The sequence below is a fragment of the Salvelinus alpinus genome, chromosome 2 (assembly GCF_045679555.1).
Source record: "Salvelinus alpinus chromosome 2, SLU_Salpinus.1, whole genome shotgun sequence".
Taxonomy (NCBI): Eukaryota; Metazoa; Chordata; class Actinopteri; order Salmoniformes; family Salmonidae; genus Salvelinus; species Salvelinus alpinus.
Genome location: NC_092087.1, coordinates 17,030,683 through 17,050,343, shown reverse-complemented (window position 1 = coordinate 17,050,343; position 19,661 = coordinate 17,030,683). Strand labels below are relative to the sequence as shown.

At 42.9% G+C, this 19,661-nt stretch overlaps 1 protein-coding gene across 4 annotated transcripts in view; it reads left to right on the top strand.

Moving 5' to 3' along the window:
* The window catches only part of LOC139555020 (voltage-dependent calcium channel subunit alpha-2/delta-2-like), a 304,976-nt gene that overhangs the window by 255,646 nt on the left and 29,669 nt on the right, over nt 1-19,661 (top strand). For all 4 annotated transcript variants that reach the window (XM_071368420.1, XM_071368412.1, XM_071368429.1 and 1 more), the window contains 2 exons: nt 11,548-11,637; nt 12,652-12,717. In XM_071368420.1, coding sequence (XP_071224521.1) covers nt 11,548-11,637; nt 12,652-12,717 — 156 coding nt within the window. The remainder of the gene's footprint in view (nt 1-11,547; nt 11,638-12,651; nt 12,718-19,661) is intronic.

Below are 19,661 nucleotides of genomic sequence, written 5' to 3'. Positions count from 1 at the left end.
CTGATGCAGCCTGTATTGCACAGTGTACTTAGTAACACATAGCTGATGCAGCCTGCATTGCACAGTGTACTTAGTGACACATAGCTGATACAGCCTGCATTGCACAGTGTACTTAGTAACACATAGCTGATACAGCCTGTATTGCACAGTGTACTTAGTGACACATAGCTGATACAGCCTGTATTGCACAGTGTACTTAGTGACACACAGCTGATGCAGCCTGTATTGCACAGTGTACTTAGTGACCCATAGCTGATGCAGCCTGTATTGCACAGTGTACTTAGTAACACATAGCTGATACAGCCTGTATTGCACAGTGTACTTAGTGACACATAGATGATGCAGCCTGTGTTTTACAGTGTACTTAGTAACACATAGCTGATGCAGCCTGTGTTTTACAGTGTACTTAGTAACACATAGCTGATGCAGCCTGTGTTTTACAGTGTACTTAGTAACACATAGCTGATGCAGCCTGTATTACACAGTGTAGTTGGACAAACAGACAGGATGCTAGTTGGTTGGCCTGGGCCAGGCATGTAAAGTAGTCCCTGGTTATAGCAACGCATTAACCCATAGAACGGTTAGCTTGGACCCTGGACCCTGGACCCTGGACCCTGGACCCTGGACCCTGGACCCTGGACCCTGGACCCTGGACCCTGGACCCTGGCCTCTACCTACCTGTGGCTCTGTTTCCCTTGGACCTCCTCAGCCTTTTTGCTGGCTGACTTTTATGTTTGCTAAATTGTTTTAGTCAGGTGTAACATTTCCCCTATATCCTGTGAAAAGGTCTGCCTGTCATCATCCTGATGAAATATCTCCCTGTGGCGAGAGCGTTAAACGAGAGTTTTAGTGAGATGATAATAGAATAGGTTACGCCTGTCAGCACCTCAGTGTTCAGGCCATGAATAACAAACGGTCAAAGGCACAACACTAAAACAGCACTGTTCTCTGTGTGTTCACACTGTGCGACCCTCCTTGAGTATAAGATGGATACGTAGACTGTTATGGTTAGGGTCTGAGTTGTGCTATAATCGAATATACCATTATGTAAAAGGGGCATTATTTACTGATGATGTGAATAAGACCTCTTTTGCATACTAAAAGGCGCTGCACGTCTGCACGTCTGCATTGGCCGTGCAGCATTTACAGTGATACAGTCTCAGCAGAACTCAGGGCATTCATACTTCTTGCACTTCGTGGAGCAGCGCAGAGCTGTTGAGAAGGAAGTTGTCAAGGAAGTGAGTTTGTGTTTATACAGGACCTCCCTCCCTCACCTACCATCAACCAATCATGTCAATGTGGAGCTATACGGAGCCTCCGCATTTGGGAGGCGCACCGCAATCCGGTACAGGGCTCGATTTGGCCAATTTCGTCAAAACCCTCCATACAGCGCCTTAGACCACATTTTCGGATCAAGCATGAATTGGCTTTAACTCCCTATTTTGTACACGTGATCAGCGCAGTTTAACTACCTAGATCTTTAGTTGGATTAGGATTGAATCTTCCTGAATTCCTCACCCACAATTGAGATATATTGGAGTTGGTGAAGCGGTCACCAAAGCCTGTTGTTTTCTCATGATCAATTTGAACAGAAACAGCAGGGACTAAGACATTCCACTGACATCTAGGATCAAACTCCCAACGTCCGAAGGTTTCCTTATCAGATTTGGGTGATGTGATCCCTGTCACACAGTCGCTGATTTCCCCCAATCCCCAATAACAGCATTCCATGGATCAATAAATTATTCCAAAAACATTGACGTTTTGAATCTATAAAATTAACCTACTGCTGTGGTTAACACAGAGAGGTCTTTATACACTGCTGTGGTTAACATAGAGAGGTGTCTATACGCTGCTGTGGTTAACACAGAGAGGTCTTTATACACTGCTGTGGTTAACACAGAGAGGTGTCTATACGCTGCTGTGGTTAACACAGAGAGGTCTTTATACACTGCTGTGGTTAACACAGAGAGGTGTTTATACACTACTGTGGTTAACACAGAGAGGTCTTTATACACTACTGTGGTTAACACAGAGAGGTGTCTATACGCTGCTGTGGTTAACACAGAGAGGTCTTTATACACTGCTGTGGTTAACACAGAGAGGTGTCTATACGCTGCTCTGGTTAACACAGAGAGGTCTTTATACGCAGCTGTGGTTAACACAGAGAGGTGTTTCTACTGTACACTGCTGTGGTTAACACAGAGAGGTGTTTAAACTGTGCACTACTGTGGTTAACACAGAGAGGTCTTTATACGCTGCTGTGGTTAACACAGAGTTGTGTTTATACACTACTGTGGTTAACACAGAGAGGTGTTTAAACTGTGCACTACTGTGGTTAACACAGAGAGGTCTTTATACGCTGCTGTGGTTAACACAGAGTTGTGTTTATACACTGCTGTGGTTAACACTGAGCGGTGTTTCTACTGTACACTGCTGTGGTTAACACAGAGAGGTGTTTATACACTGCTGTGGTTAACACAGAGAGGTGTTTATACACTGCTGTGGTTAACACAGAGAGGTGTTTTCACACTGCTGTGGTTAACACAGAGAGGTGTTTATACACTGCTGTGGTTAACACAGAGAGGTGTTTATCACACTGCTGTGGTTAACACAGAGAGGTGTTTATACACTGCTGTGGTTAACACAGAGAGGTGTTTATACACTGCTGTGGTTAACACAGAGAGGTGTTTATACACTACTGTGGTTAACACAGAGAGGTGTTTATACACTGCTGTGGTTAACACAGAGAGGTCTTTATACACTGCTGTGGTTAACACAGAGAGGTGTTTATACACTGCTGTGGTTAACACAGAGAGGTGTTTATACACTACTGTGGTTAACACAGAGAGGTGTTTATACACTGCTGTGGTTAACACTGAGAGGTGTTTATACACTGCTGTGGTTAACACAGAGAGGTGTTTATACACTGCTGTGGTTAACACAGAGTTGTGTTTATACACTACTGTGGTTAACACAGAGAGATGTTTATACTGTGCACTACTGTGGTTAACACAGAGAGGTCTTTATACGCTGCTGTGGTTAACACAGAGTTGTATTTATACACTACTGTGGTTAACACAGAGAGGTGTTTATACACTGCTGTGGTTAACACAGAGGTCTTTATACACTGCTGTGGTTAACACAGAGAGGTGTTTCTACTCTACACTGCTGTGGTTAACACAGAGAGGTGTTTCTACTGTACACTGCTGTGTGTAACACAGAGATGTGTTTATACACTGCTGTGGTTAACACAGAGAGGTCTTTATACACTGCTGTGGTTAACACAGAGAGGTGTTTTCACACTGCTGTGGTTAACACAGAGAGGTGTTTATACACTACTGTGGTTAACACAGAGAGGTGTTTATACACTGCTGTGGTTAACACTGAGAGGTGTTTATACACTGCTGTGGTTAACACAGAGAGGTCTTTATATACTGCTGTGGTTAACACAGAGAGGTGTTTTCACACTGCTGTGGTTAACACAGAGATGTGTTTATACACTGCTGTGGTTAACACAGAGAGGTCTTTATACACTACTGTGGTTAACACAGAGAGGTGTTTATACACTGCTGTGGTTAACACAGAGAGGTGTTTATACACTGCTGTGGTTAACACAGAGAGGTGTTTCTACTGTACACTGCTGTGGGTAACACAGAGAGGTGTTTATACACTGCTGTGGTTAACACAGAGAGGTGTTTATACACTACTGTGGTTAACACAGAGAGGTGTTTTCACACTGCTGTGGTTAACACAGAGAGGTGTTTATACACTACTGTGGTTAACACAGAGAGGTGTTTATACACTGCTGTGGTTAACACAGAGAGGTGTTTCTACTGTACACTGCTGTGGTTAACACAGAGAGGTGTTTATACACTGCTGTGGTTAACACAGAGAGGTCTTTATACACTGCTGTGGTTAACACAGAGAGGTGTTTATACACTATTGTGGTTAACACAGAGAGGTGTTTATACTCTACACTGCTGTGGTTAACACAGAGAGGTGTTTCTACTGTACACTGCTGTGGGTAACACAGAGAGGTGTTTATACACTGCTGTGGTTAACACAGAGAGGTGTTTATACACTACTGTGGTTAACACAGAGAGGTGTTTTCACACTGCTGTGGTTAACACAGAGAGGTGTTTATACACTACTGTGGTTAACACAGAGAGGTGTTTATACACTACTGTGGTTAACACAGAGAGGTGTTTATACACTACTGTGGTTAACACAGAGAGGTGTTTATACACTACTGTGGTTAACACAGAGAGGTGTTTATACACTGCTGTGGTTAACACAGGGTTGTGTTTATACACTGCTGTGGTTAACACAGAGAGGTGTTTCTACTGTACACTGCTGTGGTTAACACAGAGAGGTGTTTATACACTGCTGTGGTTAACACAGAGAGGTGTTTATACACTACTGTGGTTAACACAGAGAGGTGTTTATACACTGCTGTGGTTAACACAGGGTTGTGTTTATACACTGCTGTGGTTAACACAGAGAGGTGTTTTCACACTGCTGTGGTTAACACAGAGAGGTGTTTATACACTGCTGTGGTTAACACTGAGAGGTCTTTATACACTGCTGTGGTTAACACAGAGAGGTGTTTATACACTACTGTGGTTAACACAGAGAGGTGTTTCTACTCTACCCTGCTGTGGTTAACACAGAGAGGTGTTTCTACTGTACACTGCTGTGGGTAACACAGAGAGGTGTTTATACACTGCTGTGGTTAACACAGAGAGGTGTTTATACACTACTGTGGTTAACACAGAGAGGTTTTTTCACACTGCTGTGGTTAACACAGAGAGGTGTTTATACACTACTGTGGTTAACACAGAGAGGTGTTTATACACTACTGTGGTTAACACAGAGAGGTGTTTATACACTACTGTGGTTAACACAGAGAGGTGTTTATACACTGCTGTGGTTAACACAGAGAGGTGTTTATACACTACTGTGGTTAACACAGAGTTGTGTTTATACCATGCTGTGGTTAACACAGAGATGTGTTTATACACTGCTGTGGTTAACACAGAGAGGTCTTTATACACTGCTGTGGTTAACACAGAGAGGTGTTTTCACACTACTGTGGTTAACACAGAGAGGTGTTTATACACTGCTGTGGTTAACACAGAGAGGTCTTTATACACTGCTGTGGTTAACACAGAGAGGTGTTTTCACACTGCTGTGGTTAACACAGAGAGGTGTTTATACACTACTGTGGTTAACACTGAGAGGTGTTTATACACTACTGTGGTTAACACAGAGAGGTGTTTATACACTGCTGTGGTTAACACTGAGATGTGTTTATACACTGCTGTGTTTAACACAGAGAGGTGTTTATACACTGCTGTGGTTAACACAGAGAGGTGTTTCTACTGTACACTGCTGTGGTTAACACAGAGAGGTGTTTATACACTGCTGTGGTTAACACAGAGAGGTGTTTATACACTACTGTGGTTAACACAGAGAGGTGTTTATACACTGCCGTGGTTGACACAGAGTTGTGTTTATACACTACTGTGGTTAACACAGAGAGGTGTTTATACTGTGCACTACTGTGGTTAACACAGAGAGGTGTTTCTACTGTACACTGCTGTGGTTAACACAGAGAGGTGTTTAAACTGTGCACTACTGTGGTTAACACAGAGAGGTCTTTATACGCTGCTGTGGTTAACACAGAGAGGTGTTTATACTTTGCACTACTGTGGTTAACACAAAGAGGTGTTTCTACTGTACACTGCTGTGGTTAACACAGAGAGGTGTTTAAACTGTGCACTACTGTGGTTAACACAGAGAGGTCTTTATACGCTGCTGTGGTTAACACAGAGAGGTGTTTATACTTTGCACTACTGTGGTTAACACAAAGAGGTGTTTCTACTCTACACTGCTGTGGTTAACACAGAGAGGTGTTTCTACTGTAGACTGATGTGGGTAACACAGAGAGGTGTTTATACACTGCTGTGGTTAACACAGAGAGGTCTTTATACACTGCTGTGGTTAACACAGAGAGGTGTTTTCACACTGCTGTGGTTAACACAGAGAGGTCTTTATACACTGCTGTGGTTAACACAGAGAGGTGTTTATACACTGCTGTGGGTAACACAGAGAGGTGTTTTCACACTGCTGTGGTTAACACAGAGAGGTGTTTATGCACTACTGTGGTTAACACAGAGAGGTGTTTATACACTGCTGTGGTTAACACTGAGAGGTGTTTATACACTACTGTGGTTAACACAGAGAGGTGTTTATACACTACTGTGGTTAACACAGAGAGGTCTTTATACACTGCTGTGGTTAACACAGAGAGGTGTTTATACACTGCTGTGGTTAACACAGAGAGGTGTTTATACACTGCTGTGGTTAACACAGAGAGGTGTTTATACACTACTGTGGTTAACACAGAGAGATGTTTATACTGTGCACTACTGTGGTTAACACAGAGAGGTCTTTATACGCTGCTGTGGTTAACACAGAGAGGTCTTTATACGCTGCTGTGGTTAACACAGAGTTGTATTTATACACTACTGTGGTTAACACAGAGAGGTGTTTATACACTGCTGTGGTTAACACAGAGGTCTTTATACACTGCTGTGGTTAACACAGAGAGGTGTTTCTACTCTACACTGCTGTGGTTAACACAGAGAGGTGTTTCTACTGTACACTGCTGTGTGTAACACAGAGATGTGTTTATACACTGCTGTGGTTAACACAGAGAGGTCTTTATACACTGCTGTGGTTAACACAGAGAGGTGTTTTCACACTACTGTGGTTAACACAGAGAGGTGTTTATACACTGCTGTGGTTAACACAGAGAGGTCTTTATATACTGCTGTGGTTAACACAGAGAGGTGTTTTCACACTGCTGTGGTTAACACAGAGAGGTGTTTATACACTACTGTGGTTAACACAGATAGGTGTTTATACACTGCTGTGGTTAACACTGAGAGGTGTTTATACACTGCTGTGTTTAACACAGAGAGGTGTTTATACACTGCTGTGGTTAACACAGAGAGGTCTTTATACACTGCTGTGGTTAACACAGAGAGGTGTTTTCACACTGCTGTGGTTAACACAGAGAGGTGTTTATACACTACTGTGGTTAACACAGAGAGGTGTTTATACACTGCTGTGGTTAACACAGAGAGGTGTTTTCACACTGCTGTGGTTAACACAGAGAGGTCTTTTCACACTGCTGTGGTTAACACAGAGAGGTCTTTATACACTGCTGTGGTTAACACAGAGAGGTGTTTTCACACTGCTGTGGTTAACACTGAGAGGTGTTTATACACTGCTGTGGTTAACACTGAGAGGTGTTTATACACTGCTGTGGTTAACACAGAGAGGTGTTTATACACTGCTGTGGTTAACACAGAGAGGTCTTTATACACTGCTGTGGTTAACACTGAGAGGTGTTTATACACTACTGTGGTTAACACAGAGAGGTGTTTATACTCTACACTGCTGTGGTTAACACAGAGAGGTGTTTCTACTGTACACTGCTGTGGGTAACACAGAGAGGTGTTTATACACTGCTGTGGTTAACACAGAGAGGTGTTTATACACTACTGTGGTTAACACATAGAGGTGTTTTCACACTGCTGTGGTTAACACAGAGAGGTGTTTATACACTACTGTGGTTAACACAGAGAGGTGTTTATACACTGCTGTGGTTAACACAGAGAGGTGTTTCTACTGTACACTGCTGTGGTTAACACAGATAGGTGTTTATACACTGCTGTGGTTAACACAGAGAGGTCTTTATACACTGCTGTGGTTAACACTGAGAGGTGTTTATACACTATTGTGGTTAACACAGAGAGGTGTTTATACTCTACACTGCTGTGGTTAACACAGAGAGGTGTTTCTACTGTACACTGCTGTGGGTAACACAGAGAGGTGTTTATACACTGCTGTGGTTAACACAGAGAGGTGTTTATACACTACTGTGGTTAACACAGAGAGGTGTTTTCACACTGCTGTGGTTAACACAGAGAGGTGTTTATACACTACTGTGGTTAACACAGAGAGGTGTTTATACACTACTGTGGTTAACACAGAGAGGTGTTTATACACTACTGTGGTTAACACAGAGAGGTGTTTATACACTACTGTGGTTAACACAGAGAGGTGTTTATACACTGCTGTGGTTAACACAGGGTTGTGTTTATACACTGCTGTGGTTAACACAGAGAGGTGTTTCTACTGTACACTGCTGTGGTTAACACAGAGAGGTGTTTATACACTGCTGTGGTTAACACAGAGAGGTGTTTATACACTACTGTGGTTAACACAGAGAGGTGTTTATACACTGCTGTGGTTAACACAGGGTTGTGTTTATACACTGCTGTGGTTAACACAGAGAGGTGTTTTCACACTCCTGTGGTTAACACAGAGAGGTGTTTATACACTGCTGAGGTTAACACTGAGAGGTGTTTATACACTGCTGTGGTTAACACAGAGAGGTGTTTATACACTGCTGTGGTTAACAGAGAGAGGTCTTTATACACTGCTGTGGTTAACACAGAGAGGTGTTTATACACTACTGTGGTTAACACAGAGAGGTGTTTCTACTCTACCCTGCTGTGGTTAACACAGAGAGGTGTTTCTACTGTACACTGCTGTGGGTAACACAGAGAGGTGTTTATACACTGCTGTGGTTAACACAGAGAGGTGTTTATACACTACTGTGGTTAACACAGAGAGGTTTTTTCACACTGCTGTGGTTAACACAGAGAGGTGTTTATACACTACTGTGGTTAACACAGAGAGGTGTTTATACACTACTGTGGTTAACACAGAGAGGTGTTTATACACTACTGTGGTTAACACAGAGAGGTGTTTATACACTGCTGTGGTTAACACAGAGAGGTGTTTCTACTGTACACTGCTGTGGTTAACACAGAGAGGTGTTTATACACTGCTGTGGTTAACACAGAGAGGTGTTTATACACTACTGTGGTTAACACAGAGAGGTGTTTATACACTGCCGTGGTTAACACAGAGTTGTGTTTATACCATGCTGTGGTTAACACAGAGATGTGTTTATACACTGCTGTGGTTAACACAGAGAGGTCTTTATACACTGCTGTGGTTAACACAGAGAGGTGTTTTCACACTACTGTGGTTAACACAGAGAGGTGTTTATACACTGCTGTGGTTAACACAGAGAGGTCTTTATACACTGCTGTGGTTAACACAGAGAGGTGTTTTCACACTGCTGTGGTTAACACAGAGAGGTGTTTATACACTACTGTGGTTAACACAGAGAGGTGTTTATACACTGCTGTGGTTAACACTGAGAGGTGTTTATACACTACTGTGGTTAACACAGAGAGGTGTTTATACACTGCTGTGGTTAACACTGAGAGGTGTTTATACACTGCTGTGTTTAACACAGAGAGGTGTTTATACACTGCTGTGGTTAACACAGAGAGGTGTTTCTACTGTACACTGCTGTGGTTAACACAGAGAGGTGTTTATACACTGCTGTGGTTAACACAGAGAGGTGTTTTCACACTACTGTGGTTAACACAGAGAGGTGTTTATACACTGCTGTGGTTAACACAGAGAGGTGTTTTCACACTACTGTGGTTAACACAGAGAGGTGTTTATACACTACTGTGGTTAACACAGAGAGGTGTTTATACACTACTGTGGTTAACACAGAGAGGTGTTTATACACTACTGTGGTTAACACAGAGAGGTGTTTATACACTACTGTGGTTAACACAGAGAGGTGTTTATACACTGCTGTGGTTAACACAGAGAGGTGTTTCTACTGTACACTGCTGTGGTTAACACAGAGAGGTGTTTATACACTGCTGTGGTTAACACAGAGAGGTGTTTATACACTACTGTGGTTAACACAGAGAGGTGTTTATACACTGCCGTGGTTAACACAGAGTTGTGTTTATACCATGCTGTGGTTAACACAGAGATGTGTTTATACACTGCTGTGGTTAACACAGAGAGGTCTTTATACACTGCTGTGGTTAACACAGAGAGGTGTTTTCACACTACTGTGGTTAACACAGAGAGGTGTTTATACACTGCTGTGGTTAACACAGAGAGGTCTTTATACACTGCTGTGGTTAACACAGAGAGGTGTTTTCACACTGCTGTGGTTAACACAGAGAGGTGTTTATACACTACTGTGGTTAACACAGAGAGGTGTTTATACACTACTGTGGTTAACACTGAGAGGTGTTTATACACTACTGTGGTTAACACAGAGAGGTGTTTATACACTGCTGTGGTTAACACAGAGAGGTGTTTCTACTGTACACTGCTGTGGTTAACACAGAGAGGTGTTTATACACTGCTGTGGTTAACACAGAGAGGTGTTTATACACTACTGTGGTTAACACAGAGAGGTGTTTATACACTACTGTGGTTAACACAGAGAGGTGTTTATACACTGCTGTGGTTAACACAGAGTTGTGTTTATACCATGCTGTGGTTAACACAGAGATGTGTTTATACACTGCTGTGGTTAACACAGAGAGGTCTTTATACACTGCTGTGGTTAACACAGAGAGGTGTTTTCACACTACTGTGGTTAACACAGAGAGGTGTTTATACACTGCTGTGGTTAACACAGAGAGGTGTTTATACACTACTGTGGTTAACACAGAGAGGTGTTTTCACACTGCTGTGGTTAACACAGAGAGGTGTTTATACACTACTGTGGTTAACACAGAGAGGTGTTTATACACTGCTGTGGTTAACACTGAGAGGTGTTTATACACTACTGTGGTTAACACAGAGAGGTGTTTACTACACTGCTGTGGTTAACACAGAGAGGTGTTTATACACTGCTGTGGTTAACACAGAGAGGTGTTTCTACTGTACACTGCTGTGGTTAACACAGAGAGGTGTTTATACACTGCTGTGGTTAACACAGAGAGGTCTTTATACACTGCTGTGGTTAACACAGAGAGGTGTTTTCACACTGCTGTGGTTAACACAGAGAGGTGTTTATACACTACTGTGGTTAACACAGAGAGCCAGCGGGGGATTGGCATGCTTGTGCCACGTGCCTCTGACACTCCTAATGTGTTTTTAGTAGCTGCTTCATATTGATGAATAATGGCCCTAAATGTCTAAAGACTGTCCACAGGCTTTACTGCTTCTCAGGCCTGGGCTCCTTCTACTGTTGGCCCTCAGGTTTATATGAGAGTGAGAAGACTTGTAAGGGTCTTATAGTTTTACGATGAATAAGGGTGACATGCTCTGAATCCCCCCCAACAGCTATGGGCTGTTGCTAGGCGCGACGCAACGAGGAGTGCCTGGATACCGCCCCTAGCCGTGGTATATTACCACAAACCCCTAACATGCCTTATTGGTATTATAAACTGGTTACCAACAGTAATTAGAGCAGTATAAATACATGTTTTGTCATACCCGTGGTATACGGTCTAATATACTACGGCTGTCAGCCAATCAATTCAGGGCTCTAACCACCCAGTTTATAAAGCAATATATGGTGTTTGTGTGTTTGTCATTTCTCTGATGTGTGTGTTCTCCTCCCTGTCTCAGGAGTACCTGGATGTGCTGGGTCGGCCCATGGTGCTGGCTGGGCCTAAGGCCAAGCAGGTCCAATGGACCAACGTCTACCAGGATGCTCTGGTAAGCCACAACTATCCCACTGATGAGTAGCAACACAAGTGTGACGTTACAGTACATTACTGTAATGTACTGTATTATCTATGCATATGCATCGCTGTTTATTATCTATTATTGTTGTATATAGCTTTTTTTATTGTTATTTTATTGTTTTACTTTTTTTTCTTAAAACTGCATTGTTGGTTAAGGGCTTGTAAGTAAGCATTTCCATTCTACGCCTGCTGTATTCGGCAGCTAGCACTGCGATGCAGTGCCTTAGACCACTGCGCCACTCAGACTGCCACTCAAACTGCATTACAATGGTCTTAGCATTAAAACAGAAATTAATGAAATAAAATAAAATTTGATTTCATTTGATTTCATTCATTTCTGTTTTAATGCTAAGACCATTGTAATGCAGTTTACCCGGTACTAGCCAAAAACCGAAACCATTTAGATTTAGTTGCTTACAAACTTCTACTTTGAGTCCTACCTATAACATAGCTATGTTTTAGATTAAAAAACATTATATAGGGCCTCCTGAGTGGCGCAGTGGTCTAAGGCACTGCATCGCAGTGCTAGCTGTGCCACTAGAGATTCTGGGTTTGCAACCGGGAGACCCATGGGGCTGGCGCACAATTGGCCCAGGGTCGTCCGTGTTGGGGAGGGTTTGGCCGGCAGGGATGTCCTTGTCCCATCGCGCACTAGCGACTCCTGTGGGGGGCCGGGTGCAATGCACGTTGACACGGTCACCAGGTGTAGTGTTTCCTCTGATTGGTGAGGCTGGCTTCTGGGTTAAGTGGGCATTGTGTCAAGAAACAGTACGCCTTGGTTGGGTTTTGTTTCGGAAGACGCACTGCTCCCGACCTTTGCCGAGTCCGTTCGGGAGTTGCAGCGATGAGACAAGACTGTAACTACCAATTGGATATCATGAAAGTGGTAAAAAAAAGTATAATAAAACATTTAAAAACATTATATAGATGCTAACACAACCTTCTGAAGTCCCATATACTGAGACGTTGATGTTTGTGTGTTCAGGGTCTGGGTCTGGTCATAACTGGGACCATGCCGGTCTTCAACCTCACCGCTGATGCAAACTCTCAGGTAAATATCAGCAGGAGCATGAAGCTCAGGGTTTACACTGATTAACAAATGAATAGACTTGTTATTGCACAGTTCATTTTCAAATGGTCTCAGGGCCATTAGAAAAAGTATTTCTGTCTTCTGTGGCTCTTTGAGGACCACAAAAATAAATACATAAACAGATATTGCATCGGTACTAAGCCATAACTTAGATACAGATTTACCATTTGAGAGCAAACTGATTTGCATCATTGTAAAACAACAGGAATCCTGACTGCACAACAGTTCCTTCTGTGTCTATAACTCCCTAATGTTGGCCATCAGTCATGTCTAATGGCATCCTCCCATCCTGGTGCACCGACCGACTGCAGGGCAACACTGACCCCCTGAGGTGGCAACAGGCCCAGCAGCTTTGAGAACCATAATTTTCTTAGAGCTTGGTGAGAGCATGGTTGTCCAATGGTTATTTAGCATACAACCTTCCCACAACATTCGGGGAATGGTGCAGGATAGTTGCTTGGCTCTGGAACATTCTCAACACATTTAAGGAACTTGACAAAATAACATTATTTTCTTGGTATTTCATTTCTTTAACAGAATGTTTCCTAAAAGTTCAAACATGGTAACATTTGTGTTAATGTTTTGTGTGTTTTTTTCACATTGTTTGTAACTTATTTTGTACATAATGTTGCTGCTACCGTCTCTTATGACCGAAAAGAGCTTCTGGATATCTGAAGAGCGATTACTCACCTCGAACTGGACAAAGATTTTTTATTTTATTAGTTCGACACGAAGGATATACTGCTTTTCTAAGACCAGGCCCAAATCCCTGTCAGTTGCATGAAGAAAATACGTAAATACAGGGGGCGGAGACCATGGTGCCTTGCGAGAATTCATTGGCGAGTGGGTAACCCCCCTTTATCATCCGTTCTATTGGCCAACTTGCAATCACTGGAGAATAAACTGGATGATATCCGTTCGAGACTATCCTACCAACAGGACATCATTTTTTGTTTTAGATCTGATGTTTCACCGAGTTGTGGCTGATTGACAACACGTATAATATACAGTTGGCTGGGTTTTCCATGCATCGGCAGGACAGAACAGCTACATCTGGTAAGACGAGGGGTGGGGGTGTGTGTCTATTTGGCAATAACAGCTGCTGCGCTATGTCTAAATTAAGGAAGTTCTGAGGTATTTTGCTCGCCTGAGGTAAAGTACCTCATGATAAGCTGTAGACCACACTATCTACCAAGAGAGATTTCATCTATATTTTCATAGCCGTTTATTTACCACCACAAACTGATGCTGGCACTAAAACCACACTCAACGAGCTGTATAAGGCCATAAGCAAATAAGAAAATACTAATCCAGAATCGGCGCTCCTAGTGGTCGGGGACTTTAATACAGGCAAACTTAAATCCGTTTTACCTCGTTTCTACCAGCATGTCACATGTGCAACCAGAGGAAAAAAACTCTAGACCACCTTTACTCTACATACAGAGATGCATACATAGCTCTCCCTCGCCCTCCATTTGGCAAATCTGACCATAATTCTATCCTCATGATTCCTGCTTAGAAGCAAAAACTAAAGCAGGAAGTATCAGTGACTCGCTCAATACGGAAGTGGTCAGATGACTCAGATGCTACGCTACAGAACTGTTTTGCAAGCACAGACTGGAATATATTCCTGGATTCATCCAATGGCATTGAGGAGTATACCACCTCAGTCCAGTCACCTGCTTCATCAATAAGTGCATCGACGACGTCCTCCCCACAGTGATTGTACGTACAGTACCAGTCAAAAGTTTGGACACACCTACTCATTCAAGGGTTCTCTTTATTTTTACTATTTTCTACATTGTAGGATAATAGTGAAGAAATTAAAACTAGGAAATAACATATATGGATTAATGTAGTAACCAAAAATGTGTTAAACAAACGTGTTAAACAAACCGGCTTCATGAGGAATGCTTTTCCAACAGTCTTGAAGGAGTTGGCACATATGCTGAACACTTGTTGGCTGCTTTTCCTTCACTCCAACTCATCCCAAACCATCTCCTTTGGGTTGAGGTCGGGTGATTGTGAAGGCCAGGTCCTCTGATGCAGCACTCCATCACTCTCCTTGGTCAAATATCAATCAATCAATCAAATGTATTTATAAAGCCATTTTTACATCAGCCAATGTCACAATGTGCTGTACAGAAACCCAGCCTAAAACCCCAAACAGCAAGCAATGCAGATGTAGAAGCACGGTGGCTAGGAAAAACTCCCTAACTTAGGAAGAAACCTAGAGAGTAACCAGGCTCTGAGGGGTGGCCAGTCCTCCTCTGGCTGTGTCGGGTGGAGATTATAACAGTACATGGCCAAGATGTTCAAACGTTCATAGATGACCAGCAGGGTCAAATTATAATAATACAGTGGTTGTAGAGGGTGCAACAGGTCAGCACCTCAGGAGTAACTGTCAGTTGGCTTTTCATAGCCGATCATTCAGAGTTAGAGACAGCAGGTCAAGGTAGTACTTCCGGTGAACAGGTCAGGGTTCCATAGCCGCAGGCAGAACAGTTGAAAATGGAGCAGCAGCACGACCATGTGGATTGGGGACAGCAAGGAGTCTTCAGGCCAGGTAGTCCTGAGGCATGGTCCTATGGCTCAGGTCCTCCGAGAGAAGAGAAAGAGAGAGAAAGAGAGAGAGAATTAGAGGGAGCATACTTAAATTCACACAGGACACCAGATAAGACGGGAGAAATACTTCAGATATAACAGACTGACCCTAGCCCCCCAACACATAAACTATTGCAGCTGGAGGCTGAGACAGGAGGGGTCGGGAGACACTGTGGCCCCGTCCGACTATACCCCCATACAGGGACAACCAGGCAGTATATAACCCCACCCACTTTGCCAAAGCACAGCTCCCACCCCACTAGAGGGATATCTTCAACCACCAACGTACTACCCAGAGACAAGGCCGAGTATAGCCCACGAAGATCTCCCCCACGGCACAAACCCGAGGGGGACGCCAACCTGGATAGAAAGATCACATCAGAGACTCAACCCACTCAAGTGACGCACCCCTCCCAGATAATTTGTTGTGATTGCAAAAGTAATAAAATGGCCCTTACACAGCCTGGAGGTGTGTTTTGGGTCATTGTCCTGTTGAAAACAAATGATAGTCCCACTAAGCGCAAACCAGATGAGATGGCGTATCGCTGCAGAATGCTGTGGTAGTCATGCTGGTTAAGTGTGCCTTGAATTCTAAATAAATCACAGACAGTGTTACCAGCAAAGCACCCCCACACCATCACACCTCCTACTCCATACTTCACGGTGGGAACCACACATGCAGAGATCCTCCGTTCACTTACTCTGCGTCTCACAAAGACACGGCGGTTGGAACCAAAAATCTCAAATTTGGACTCATCAGACCAAAGGACACAGATTTCCACTGATCTAATGTCCATTGCTCGGGTTTCTTGGACCAAGCAAGTCTCTTCTTATTATTGGTGTCCTTTAGTAGTGGTTTCTTTGCAGCAATTCGACCATGAAGGCGCAGTCTCCTCTGAACAATTGATGTTGAGATGTGTCTGTTACTTGAACTCTGAAGAATTTATTTGGGCTGCAGTCTGAGGTGCAGTTAATTGCCAATTTCTGAGACTGGTAACTCTAATGAACTTATCCTCTGCAGCAGAGGTAACTCTGGGTCTTCCTTTCCTGTGGCGGTCCTCATGAGAGCCAGTTTCATCATAGCGCTTGATGGTTTTTGCGACTGCAGTTGAAGAAACTTTCAAAGTTCTTGAAATTGACTGACCTTCATGTCTTAAAGTAATGATGGACTGTCATTTCTCTTTGCTTATTTGAGCTGTTCTTGCCATACTATGGACTTGGTCTTTTACCAAATAGGGCTATCTTCTGTATACCAACCCTATCTAATCACAACACAACTGATTGGCTCAAACGCATTAAGAAGGAAAGAAATTCCAATAATTAACTTTTAACAAGGCATACCTGTTAATTGAAATGCATTCCAGGTGAATACCTCATGAAGCTGGTTGAGAGAATGCCAAGAGTGTGCAAAGCTGTCATCAAGGCAAAGGGTAGCTACTTTGAAGACTCACAAATATAAAATATATTTTGATTTTGATTTGTTTAACCTCTCCGGGATCGGTGTACCTATACCGTTGGACGGTTGCGCTAACGTGCGCTAATGTGATTAGCATGATGTTGTAAGTAACAGCAAACTTTCCAGGACATAGACATGTCTTATATGGGCAGAAAGCTTAAATTCTTGTTAATCTAACTGCACTGTCCAATTTACAGTAGCTATAACAGTGAAAAAATACCATGCTTTTGTTTGAGAGTGCACAACAACAAAAAACGTTTATCACGGCAACTGGTTTGATACATTCACCTCTGAAGGTAAATAATGTACTTACATTCAGTAATCTTGCTCTGATTTGTAATCCTGAGGGTCCCACAGGCCATCTAGATGTGTGAAAGTTAGTGTATAAGCTAATTATCCATTCCTGGGAGTGTGTAAACTTTAATGTTGTGTTACCATAACATTTTTGTATGTTCTCTATATTAGGCACTTTTGGGCAGACTTGATACGAAATATTGTCCAGTATTGCAATGCTTCACTGGATCAATCTGAAACTTTGCACACACACTGTTAAATTGTGCCCAAACTGCAATATTATATTATGGCCTTTCTCTTGCATTTCAAAGATGATGAAACTTTTTTTGGGGGAAAACGCATGTTTTTTGGTTTGTATTATCTTTTACCAGATCTAATGTGTTATATTCTCCTACATTAATTTCACATTTCCACAAACTTCAAAATGTTTCCTTTCAAATGGTATCAAGCATATGCATATCCTTGCTTCAGGTCCTGAGCTACAGGCAGTTAGATTTGGGTATGTCATTGTAGGCAAAAATTGAAAAAGGGTCCGATCCTTAATTAATTAACACTTTTTCTGTTACTGCATGATTCTATGTGTTATTTCATAGTTTTGATGTCTTCACAATTATTCTATAATGTAGAAAATAGTAAAAATAAAGAGAAACCCTGAAATGAGTAGGTGTTCTAAAGTTTTTGACTGGTACTGTACGAACTTCAAAAATCTCTGAAACTGGAAACACTTATCTCCCTCACTAGCTTTAAGCACCAGCTGTCAGAGCATCTCACAGATTACTGCACCTGTACATAGCCCATCTATAATTTAGCCCAAGCAACTACCTCTTCCCCTACTGTATTTATTTATTTATTTATTTTGCTCCATTATTTCTATTTCTACTTTGCACATTCTTCCACTGCAAATCTACCATTCCAGTGTTTTACTTGCTATATTGTATTTACTTCGCCACCATGGCCTTTTTTTTGCCTTTACCTCCCTTATCTCACCTCATTTGCTCACATCGTATATAGACTTATTTTTCTACTGTATTATTGACTGTATGTTTGTTTTACTCCATGTGTAACTCTGTGTTGTTGTATGTGTCGAACTGCTTTGCTTTATCTTGGCCAGGTCGCAATTGTAAATGAGAACTTGTTCTCAACTTGCCTACCTGGTTAAATAAAGGTGAAATAAATAAATAAAAAATTAAAATATCCCAACCAGAAGCCATGGATTACAGGCAACATCCGTACCGAGCTAAAGGCTAGAGCTGCCTTCAAGGAGCGGGACACTAATCCGAACGCTTATAAGAAATCCCTCTATGCCCTCAGACGAACCATCAAACAGGTAAAGCGCCAATACAGGACTAAGATTGGATCCTACTACAATGGCTCTGATGCTTGTTGGATGTGGCAGGGCTTGCAAACTATTACGGACTACAATGGGAAACCGCGAGCTGCCCAGTGACGCGAGCCTACCAGACGAGCTAAGTGCCTTTTATGCTCGCTTCGAGGCAAGCAACACTGAAGCATGCATGAAAGCACCAGCTGTTCCGGACGACTGTGTGATAACGCTCTTCGTAGCCGATGTGAGCAAAACCGTTAAACAGGTCAACATTCACAAGGCTGCGGAGCCAGACGGATTACCAAGATGTGTACTCAGAGCATGTGCGGACCAACTGGCAAGTGTCTTCACTGACATTTTCAACCAGTCCCTAACCGAGTCGGTAATGCCAATATGTTTCAAGCAGACCACCATAGTTCCTGTGCCCAAGAAAGAAGAAGGAACCTGCCTAAATGACTACCGCCCTGTAGCACTCACATCGGTAGCCATGAAGTGCTTTAAAAGGCTGGTCATGGCTCACATCAACACCATCATCCTGGAAACCCTAGACCCACTTCAATTCGCATACCGCCCCAACAGATCCACAGATGACGCAATCTCAATCGCACTCCACACTGACATTTCCCACCTGGACAAAAGGAACACCTATGTGAGAATACTGTTCATTGACTACAGCGCAGCGCCATAGTGCCCACAAAGATCATCACTAAGCTAAGTACACTGGGACTAAACACCTCCCTTTGCAACTGGATCCTGGACTTCCTGATGGGCTGCCCCCAGGTGGTAAGGGTAGGCAACAAAACATCTGCCACGTCTGCACCATCGAGAGCATCCTGACCGGTTGCATCACCGCCTGGTATGGCAACTGCTCGGCATTCGACCGTAAGGCGCTACAGAGGGTAGTGAGTACATCTCAGTACATCACTGGGGCCAAGGTTCTTGCCATCCAGGACCTATATACTAGGCGGTGTCAGAGGAAGGCCCAAAAAATTGTCAGACTCCAGTCACCCAAGTCATAGACTCTTCTCTCTGCTACCGCACGGCAGGCAGTACTGGAGTGCCAAGTCTAGGTCCAAAAGGCTCCTTAACAGCTTCTACCCCCAAGCCATAAGACTGCTGGACAATTAATCAAATGGCCACCCGGATAATTTACATAATTGTTTTTTTATTTTTTATTATTGTGTTACTTTTTATTTTATGTTTTACTTTAGTTTATTTAGTAAATAT